Raw genomic sequence first — 10119 nt, 5'->3', positions numbered from 1 at the left:
ACACACACACACACACACACACGTGCACATTCGAGGACTATCTAGTTATCAATCAAAATTATGACTAATAAGTGATTTATATATTGGGGAATTTGAGGAGGGAGCTATACGAGCAGGAAGGAGTGGTCCGAGAAGGCTCATTGAAGGAAATGATGCCAAGCAAGTTCTCCAAGCATGGGGATGTGAAGAGGAAATGGCTTCCAGGTCAGTAAAACAGCTTGAACATAGGTAACACGGTAGAAAAAAGAAAGACATGGTGGAGGAAACCTCATAGACGGGCCTCCCTGGCTGGCACTGAGGTTTGGACGAGGTGTGCTGGGCATCTTCTGAAGCTGGTGATAATAGGCTGGTGGGGGAAAAGTCTGTTTCTGGTCCTCACCTATCACAGGGGAAATGGAGCTTTTTTAAGACCTTGAAAGCGAAACAGTTCAGCTGAGAAGCATGCTCTGTCCCCCCACCTCAAGCACAATCCCAGACGGCAGTTCACCTATCACTCAGGTCATAGATGTCCACCCTGGAGACCTTGCATACCTGCCAAAATACCTTCTGATGGGTGACGACATGAATATTAAAAGTGACCAACAACTTATCTGGCGCTATGGTCTTTCAAAGGCTCTGTAGTGCTCTGGGTATAGACCCGAACGAAGGGTTCCTTTTCCGTTAAGTCTGAAGTTTCTGATAGGGCTTCCTCTATGAAACAGTAGGAGCACATACAACAGCCACTATCAATGTCCACCCAGCTTCTTAGATACCGAAGTCCTTATTCTTTCTTGGCCAGGGTTAAGGCGTAGTATCTAGTTCTAGAAAAACTGGTTTACTGTCCCCAAGGAAACCTTTGTCTGGGGCTCCAAGTCTTGTGGCTTAGCCAGGAGGTTAGACCAGACACCCCAGAGGGCGGCAGGTGGCTCGGGTGGTAGTTGTTAACTGCAGCTTCTTGACCATGCCTCCGTGGAGTCAGAGTGCTGCAGCCTTGTGCTTTCTTGCAGGAAGTGATTCTGATTGTTTGGTGGTCCCAGGCGGCCTCCCATCCTGCACCCGCTTGCTTTCTGCTGGATGCCATTAGATAGCTTTCCTTCAGTTCATTCACAGCCCGGTCTGGACGCGGTTACATTCATAACAAAAGTGAGAGAGAGGCCTCAGGGCCTGCTTCTGATCAGTCCATTTCTTGGGATGGAGGTTTGAGAAGGGAGCTAGAGCCATGCTCACAGAAGCCACCACTTTTTCTTCTCTCTGTCCCCCAGCGATTGAGTTAAGAGCCAACATTAGCCAGAGGCAGAAGGTCTTCTGATCACAGACGTTCAATCAGTAGGTTATGATTAGTGGGTTACGGGCATAGATTTCCAGGTAAACCAAAGATCAGAAGGCATCTCTGGGTTTAGCCAAAAGTGGTTCTAGATTGAGCATTCAAGGTACAGAGGTGCCGTAGTGAGGCAAGGTAAGGGAACTAGAAAGGCAGGCTTGGTGAGTGTCCTTGGCAATTCCATCTCCACACTGTCACACCAGTCCCCGTCTCTGCCTTCACTCCATCCAATAGCCAAAGTTGATCTATCCTCAGCAGCACCTTACACACGATTCAGTGGCAATATCCCTTGCCTGCGACCCTCGGGACATTGTCCACTATTTGTTTTTGCAGTCCCAGACCCCACCCCAGCCCACCCCTAGCTCTGGCCCCTGGTTCTTCACACATACCCAGTCAAGCTGTAGGAGTTGAACTCACTCTTGGCTTTGGGCTGTTGGCTAGGCCTTGGAGAGCTCCTAGTAGCAAGAGGCTGGGCCTGGTAGCCATCATAGTAGTTGGTACGATTCCCCTGAGAAGAGCAGGAAAAGCAGAGGATGACTCCAGCCACCAGGGAGAACAGGGCTGAAATAATGCCCAAGTAAAGAGCCTCTCCAATCTCGAATTTCATGCTATCAGGAACCAGTGGTGAGTAGAAGTCCCGAAGGATGCTGTGAAGATTCCAGGCAACTGGGATAAAACCCAGGATGCCGCCAAGGATGAAGAAAACTCCACCCACAACAGCCACTCTGTCCTTAGCTCGAGATTCCTGGCAGAACACTGTGCATCTCATGCCCACCACAGAGATAATGCAAGCCAGTGAGGACATAGCACTGGATGTCACCATCATGGCCTGGGCAGCCTGGATGTCTGCAGGAAGTCCTAGAAGAGTACTGTAGATATCACACTGGGTGATGCCCGTACTGTGCGTAGCACACTCCATCCAGAGGCCCTTGGAAAAGCCAACGGCTGTCACAATGCTGGCACCAACATAAGAACTTGTTCGCCAGTTGGGAAGCAGCATGGCAATCGATGTGCCTAAGAGACCCAAAAGGCCTAGGATGTAACCCACCAGTTGGACGCCAAGGGAGGCCATGGCAGACCTCTCAATATAAGTCTCTTCGGAGCCCGTTCGCTCGTCTTTTGTCTGCTGCTCTTGTTTCTTGGGTCCCGGACTCTAATCCCTCATTTCACAGTGTCTCTGGCAAGCTGACTTCTTTCCTTCTTACAAGTGTCTGTGGGTGGCCACAAGCAGGCTCAAGAAGGCATCTAGAAAACCTTAAAAAAAACCCACCATAAACCAGATTAAATATTGACCAGAAGCTTATGAGAAACCAGAAAACGCTGGATGCCTTTTGACCTTTGTTATCTTTAAAAATAATACATGAGAAAGGAAAAAAAAAACTTTGGAGGTAGAGCCAAAATGTCATCACCTCCTGTGTAGGCACATGCTTTACGTTGGCAGTCAAACAAAGGCAGGGGCCAGACAGGTGGCTGCTTTCCGAGAAGGTAGTGATGGCAAGAGCACTTGTGCTGTGTTAATGCCACTGCTAGTCTCCAAGGCCTGCTATTTAACATATTGCCAAGCAACTGCACCACAGGGCCCCTCAACTGCAGTCTGAGGCCAAACTCCAGGAGACTGGATCGTGTGGAACAAGTCTTAGAATGTGGCTTTGGACTCCAGCCTGCTAGCAGCTGCTAATAGCCAAGGGACTAAAAAGGGTACTGGCTTAGCCCAGAATCATTTTGCCTAAGGCAATAATGTACTTCCAGGGCAGATCAGGGTGAGCAGCAAAGCTTCCTGTCCATTCTCTGAGCGATCAGGTCTTTCTAGCCTTGTCCAGATCTATCCCTCCCTGCAAGGTAGGATAAGGGTCCCCAAAGGTATAGGACACTGGCTATTTCCTGTCTCCACTCCGAACAGATGATCCCATGGCCATCCTCTCAAATGACATGGGAGGTCTCTAGAGAAAAGCTGTTCCAGGTCCTAGGAGTCCTCCAAGTCCCTGGTTTGTCAGAGACAGCAGAAAAAGAGGAGGGAAAAAAAACTGCTCCCGGGTTAGTGGGCTTCACAAGAGGTAGTAAGCGGGCATTCAGTGACAGATGGGATTTTGCAGCATTAGCAGCTTTCTCACTCTTGTCCAAGGCTCAAGGTACAAAGGTCACACACCTCCCCCCACCTTCTGCAAGACTGTTCAGCCCACTGATTTTTCAACCCAATACAGCATTGCTACTCCATCTCCACCTTCCTCCAAAAATCTGGGGGTCGGGGCTAGAGAAGTAGCTCAGTGGTTAAGAGCACTAGTAGCTCTTCCAGAGGACCTAGGTTCAATTCCCAGCATCTACGTGGGGGCTCATAACTGTCTGTAACTCCAGCTCTAGGTCCGATTCGCTTTTCTGGCCTGCAGGTGCTGGCACACACGTGACACATATACTACATACAGGCAAAGCACAGACACACACACACACACACACACACACACACACACACACACACACACATATAAACTAGAACAAGCAAATGTTTTAAAATCTCTCCCGTTGCTCAGGGATCCATTCTTTCCTGAATTAAAACTCTAGAAATAAGCAAGCACATCTACTCGGTTACCTAATCTCTTCCCTATCCAAATCTGAATTTTCTGTGGAAACTCTTCCAATAGTCAGCACAAGCAAAGGGATCTTCTAATAAAAAAATTCCGGGAGGATTGGGATTTAGCTCAGTGGGAGCATGGAAAATCTCCTGACAACCTCATTTGACATCTTCAAAAGAACACAGCACCCCCACCCCATACCTCCTGATCAGTTCTTGCCTGGGTTTCATATTGTTACCAAATGGTAACCCTCCCCATCCAGACCAGTATCCTAGGAGTGAACCTTGACACCCTGCTCCTGTTTACCCTTGCACAACTATGAAGCTCTGCTAGTTCTGTCTTCTGAGCTACTTGGAATGTGTGACTCTCACTTCTCATCCCCACCAGTGCTTTCTAGTGCAGGACTTCAGCATTCTACCTTCCTCGCCTCGGGAAACAGTAGTTTTGTGGTTGCTCTTACTTGCAGCCCTCTCTTCCGATTTAGTCTCCATATGGTTGCCATGGTGATCTTTCAGCACATTAATCTGAAGAAGTCATTTGAGTGTGTGTCTACATGTGCCGACATGTAGGTGTGTGGACACACACACAAATAAATATTCACAGGGTGGGAAGAGGGATGCCACTTGACGCATAGACCGATGGAGACTAGACATTGACTTCAGGTATTTTCTTGATTTTTCTCCATCTTATGTTTTGATTTTTTTCTTTTCAGTTTTTTCGAGACAGGGTTTCTCTGTGTATCCTTGTCTGTCCTGGAACTTGCTCTTGTAGACCAGGCTGGCCTTGAACTCACAGCGATTCACCTACCTCTGCTTCCCGAGTGCTGGGATTAAGGGCGTGCACCACCACGGCCCAGCATGTTTTGAGTTTTTGGTAATTTATTTTATCATGCATCTATGCATACATGTGCATGCATGTGGAGGTCAGAGGACAGCTTGTGGGGCATTGGTTCTCTTCTTCCACCATGTGAGTTACGGTATCAAATGCAAGCTGTTAGACTTGGCCGCAAGTACCTTTACCCACTGAGCTACATCCTCACCCTCTGCCTTTTTTTAATTTTTTTTTTGAGCTGTTCTTCTGGCTGAACCTGGAGCTTGTTGTTTTGGCTGGCAAGTGAAGCCTTGCAATCTTCCTCCTCCTCTCCCACTCTGAGTGAACACACCTCCACATCCAGATTTTTTTACATTTCTCTGAACTCGAGTCTTCATGCTTTCACAACAAGTCACTATTCTTAAGACATTCCAGTGACCCACTATTGCCCAAAGGGAAAAAAAATCCAAATTTGTTTGCACTCCATGAGCCGCAGGATTGTCCTCTTGCTATTCACCCGCTCATACTCCACACTGTGGCTGAGCTAAATTGCTCTCCGCACTTCCGTCATGCCATGTGGTGTTTTGCTCCCACGTCTGAGCACAGGCTGTACTGTAAGGAATGTCTTGAGGACTTGGCTTGGATCTCTTTCATTCTAGACATGGTCCAGTGCCCCTCTTCTATATTTTCTCTGAAGATTTTTTTATGTATGTAAATGTCTTGCCTTGTGAAATGTCTGTGTGCCCATATGTGCAGGGTACCAAAAGAGGGCATTGGATTCCCTGGAACTAGGGTTATAGATGGTTATAAGCCAATGTGTAGGTGCTGAGATTTGAACCTGGGTCCTCTGGAAGAACATTCAATGCCATTCACCACTGAAGCATCTCTCCAGGACTCTCTTTTATATTATTTTAGTACCTTATATTCATGTACTTCCATCATCACCATAACGGCAGTAATTACAACAACGCACATACTACTTATTGCTTCCTTTTCGTTAGTTTTTGTTTTGTTTTGAGACAGCATTTCACTATTTAGGCCAGACCTGCCTGGAACCCACTGTGTAGCCCGAACTAGCCTCAAACATGTGGTCTTCTTACCTCAGCCATCCAAGTGATAGGAATACAGGCATGCACCATTGTGCCAGGATATATAGTGTTTCTCATGAGACTATTATAAGCACATTATGTGTTGATTAATTATTAACCATTTCATGATAGATACACGAATACTCTCTACTGCATAATAGGCAAGAAAACTAAGGTCATGACATACTTGTGTTATATTGTAATTTCCTGCTTAAACTCATTTTTCTCTGCTTGTATGGGAGGTACTTGATGGTAGCAATGGTCTCTTATTTATGTCTGTACTTCATACGCCTTACACAGTGCCTTAACCCTAAATAACTATTTAAACATGCTTTTGGGGGGAAAAAACAGAGACTGGGTCTTTCTCTGTGACCCTACCGGTCTGGTACTTGCTATGTAATCCAGGTTGCCCTTGGGCTCCTACCTTTATCTCCTAAATGCTGGGATTACAAGTTTGCACCAGCTCGCCTAGCCGCTTAATGAAAGAATAAAAACAGTAAGCAGGTTTCAAGGGCCCCAGGAGACTATAATGAGTCCGTGAACATTGCAGAGAAAGGATTACCAAGATGTTGCCCGCGAGAGAATGAAGGGGATCTGAAGAAGACGGGATACCTAGAGGAGGACAAGATGGAGAAATACAGTGGCGCTCCTCTGTCTTTTCCTCCCTCCCTCCCTTCATTTGTTGACTATCTTGCCTGTTCAGTTGAAGGGGAAAAGCATGCTAGACTTGTGACATGCTTTCGCAGCGGAAGACACAGCCTTGGTAGCCCTGTCCATCAGCGCTGCTGTGATAGCGGTGTCTGTGCAAAGCAAGGCAGGTGCCAGCGCCCATGTAGCAAACTTTGCCATGCACAGCTACGACAAGGGGCTAGTCCTTTCCTGGCACTGGTTTTCTTTTGCTCCTCTAGTCACAACAGTGCCTATCCAGGTCTCAGAGGCACATCTCAGCAAGGCTCCGACGTAAGCATCTTCCCGGTGAATAGTTCACATTTTCAACACTTTTAAAAGCACCCTTCCCCACTACTGCCCCTTTATTATGCAGCTATTACTGTCAATCTTGACCTTTCTCTTTCAGCCGGCCTTCTTAACCCCATGAATATCACTGCCACCAATTGACCTTTGCACACACTTCTCTGCTGTCGCCTTGCTTCTGCCGTTTGCTCTCCACCGAGAGTGCTCTCAACAAAGTTAATCATTTCCTGATTCTAACGTCTAACATTCGTCTATCTGCCATCTTCCCTTGCCTCTCGCCTTCTGACATCTCCCTTGTTTCCTATAGTGCTTCCAGTGCCGCCAGTCTTCTTCCTCTCTTTTTAAAGACAGGACTTCTAAATGGTGCTGTAGCTGGCTTTGATACTCACTATATAGCCCAGGCTGACTTCAGACTCCCAGTAAATTATCTTGCCTTAGCTTGACAAGGGCTGTTAAATTCATACCTCTCCCATAGATCTTGCTTTTGAATTCAAGCTTTGTCTAGACAGCTGCATTTGGAATGGCCACCCACAAATGTATTAATATATTAATGGCACCCCAAACTCAACACACACAAAGCTGAAGTCTCTGCCCACTTTTTTCCATCCTCAAACTGTTCCTCACACAGTATGCCCTGTCTCAGTAGTATAATCCTCCATCCAGAAACCCAAGGCAGCAAGCCTTGATTTTTCAATCTTTCTGTTTTCTTTCTTTTTGTTCTCCTTTCTGAGATAGTATCTTGCTATATAGCCCAGACTGACTTTGAACTTGTAACAACCCTTCCTCTTTAGCCTCTGAATTCTGGGATTATAAGAATGAGCCACCACAATTGACTTCCTTGTGTTTTCTTGACATGTAATCGTATGAAGTCTTGCCAGATATACCTTCAAAATAAAACACAAGCGTATCTATTTTGCCCTCTCCACTGCCCAAACCTTAATTTAGTCCACACAGCCAACATCTCTTGTCTACTGGAAATCACATAGGCTAGATTGGTCTCGCTAATTCCACTTCAACCCTGCCCCTGCAATCAGCTATCAAGCTAGTCATGAAGGCTTTCTAAAGTGTAAATCCAGGCAGTTGTAGCTGTCATGCTGCCCCTTGTCATTCTTAAAAGACTTAGGAAACTTTTGATTCCTTTCGAGAGAAGGTTCAGTCTCCTAGGAAACCAGGGAAGGTTTTCTATCATCTGACTTCATACTTTTCTCTTGAGTTTCATCTCTAACCATTAACCTCCCATTTCATGTCTTATGCCTTTAGACTGACCTCCCTCGTCATGTGTGTGCACATACCTGTGCACACCAATTCAGCTGTATCTGAGCATCTGACTTTGTGTCCAAGCCTTGGCATCTACCATTTGCCTGGAGACTTGCTGATTATCCTTCAGTATTAGAATCATCCATTTCTGAGAATTATTCTTGGACCTTCCTCCATTCCTTGTCCCTTCCTTTCAAACATGCAGATGGGTGGAGAAGTACCTTAAATATTTTGTTGAGAAATAACTACTGGCTCTCAGAGAAGATGCTTGGACCCCCAGCTTTCTCGGGATGGCAACAGAGCAAAGCTTGAGCCAGGCATGGTGGCAGATACCTGTAATTCCAACACTCACTTGTGGCGAGTGAGAGGCCAGCGCGGGCTACATGGGGAGTTCTGAGTCCATGTCAGCTACACAGCAAGACTCCATCTCAAAAACAAGCAACCATAACCAAAACAACAACCCTCAGGTTCTCCAAGAAAATCAAAGGTTCTCCAAGAGGATAAGCTCTCCTGAGAGCCAGGCCTGACTTAGTTTTCGTGAGAGGAAGCATCTGGAGTGCAGCCAAGAACATGCCCTACCCGAAGGCTGGATCTTCAGAGAGGGACTTGTCATCGTGCTTAGCGAGTGGGAGGAAGGGACACTGTAGGAGTTTGTTCAAATGGAAAAAGTGTCTCCCTGGGAGTTATTTCTTCCTTCCGGTCAGGAAGACAAAGTTGACAAACTAGCCCATGATTGGGTGGTGCGGTGAGCCCGGCTGGATTCATCTATGGTGAGCAGGAGAACTGAGGACAGACACCGTGAAGATGAAGGATCCTTCCCCGGGTGTCCAGAATTCTAGTCGCTTGTCTCAGTGGTACCTACAACCTGCTGAGGAAATCCTCCGAGTTTCTTATGCCTGACTTTGTTCATCAGTAGAATTAGGTAGTGAAGAGAGGAGGCCATTTTTACATACACAGAAGACTAGGAAGCTGCTATTTGAAGCAAAAGGCTTTAAAAGAAACCTTTCTTTCAGAGGTCCTTCTGAAAGTCAGGTACCACCTACCTTGAGGATTCAGAGACTCTAGGCCTTGCTAGCTGAATTCGGCTCCTGGGAGTGAAGCCAGCATCCTCCATGGCCAAAAGCTGACCAAGAAAGTTCCCCCTGACCCTTTACCTAATCTTCCTTAGGGGAGGGATTGGAACTGCAGGAGAGGATTAAGAGGGTCACGCCTGACTTAACTCCTTCTCGCCAGGGCAGTTGCCTTGATAGTCTCCCCATCTATGGTGCCTAGTGTGTCTCTATGGAAGATACGCTCAGAAACATAGGTGTGGCAGGACCATGAGAGTCTCTGGCTCAAGGAAGGACCTGATGCAGCCTCTGTTAAGAATGGAAGCCATCAAAGCCTGTTTGCCGGTCATCCTCGTGTCTCCATCCCTTGATATCACAGCTCCTCAGAGGAATCTGAGACCATTTCTCTCTCCCCTGTACCCTACTCCCACATCCCAAGGGCTCAACCTTTCTGGATGAGCCGATAGATGACAGCTATGGGAATTACACCTAGAGTAAGGGATTTTATAAATTCCTTTAAAAAGAAGTTTATTTTTGTCCAGATCACCAAAGTAAAAGCACACATAGTTCAAAGCAAAAAGGAAGGATTTGTGAGACAAAAAGCCCCACCACTGTCTCCCTACCTATAGGTGCTGTGAGTGTTTTGGCTCCAACTCTATTTTTAGAACACTTGAAAAGAACAGTGTCTGAGATGGGGGCATTCATGGAAAGAGATTGAGGGGCTTGAAAGGAGACTCACAGGGGAACCCACCTTGTGTTGCCCCTCAAGCTCTTATGCCCAGGAGGGCATTGTTGCTTCCCATCCTGCTAAACCCCCTGTGGTCCGGCAAAGGGAAAGATCCAGCCCCCTTCCTCCTGTATTCTCCCGGGTTCCTTCATTTCATATGAGCTGGTCTGAAGAAAGGATCTTCTGGCCCTTCACCTTAAAAGACAGCAAAGTGTGTTACAACTTGAAGACAGCACATAGCGCCAACCCATGTGCCCACTTCCATCTCCTCTCCGCATCCCAAGGTAGCCCACCTGACTCCATCATGGGCTCCAGTGAGTGCAACGAGGTTTGAAATTGTCCAGCTAAG

General features: G+C 46.9%; 1 protein-coding gene across 1 annotated transcript; it reads right to left on the bottom strand.

Moving 5' to 3' along the window:
• Positions 1 to 1453: 1453 nt before the first annotated feature.
• Positions 1454 to 2512, bottom strand: LOC121437195 (claudin-2). Its single transcript, XM_041637047.1, has one exon. It carries the CDS (start codon positions 2370 to 2372, stop codon positions 1680 to 1682), a length of 693 nt encoding a protein of 230 aa, XP_041492981.1. The 5' UTR covers positions 2373 to 2512; the 3' UTR covers positions 1454 to 1679.
• Positions 2513 to 10119: the final 7607 nt, after the last annotated feature.

Source organism: Microtus oregoni, unplaced genomic scaffold (genome assembly GCF_018167655.1).
Source record: "Microtus oregoni isolate MIOR12 unplaced genomic scaffold, Mior012 000050F_ref0000143, whole genome shotgun sequence".
Classification (NCBI taxonomy): Eukaryota; Metazoa; Chordata; class Mammalia; order Rodentia; family Cricetidae; genus Microtus; species Microtus oregoni.
Note: the sequence above shows the minus strand (reverse complement) of the source record. Positions and strands in the feature narration are given on the sequence as shown.

Coding starts and splice junctions, on each gene's coding strand:
- LOC121437195 (XM_041637047.1), bottom strand. CDS start 2,372: ATGGCCTCCCTTGGCGTCCAACTGGTGGGTTACATCCTAGGCCTTTTG.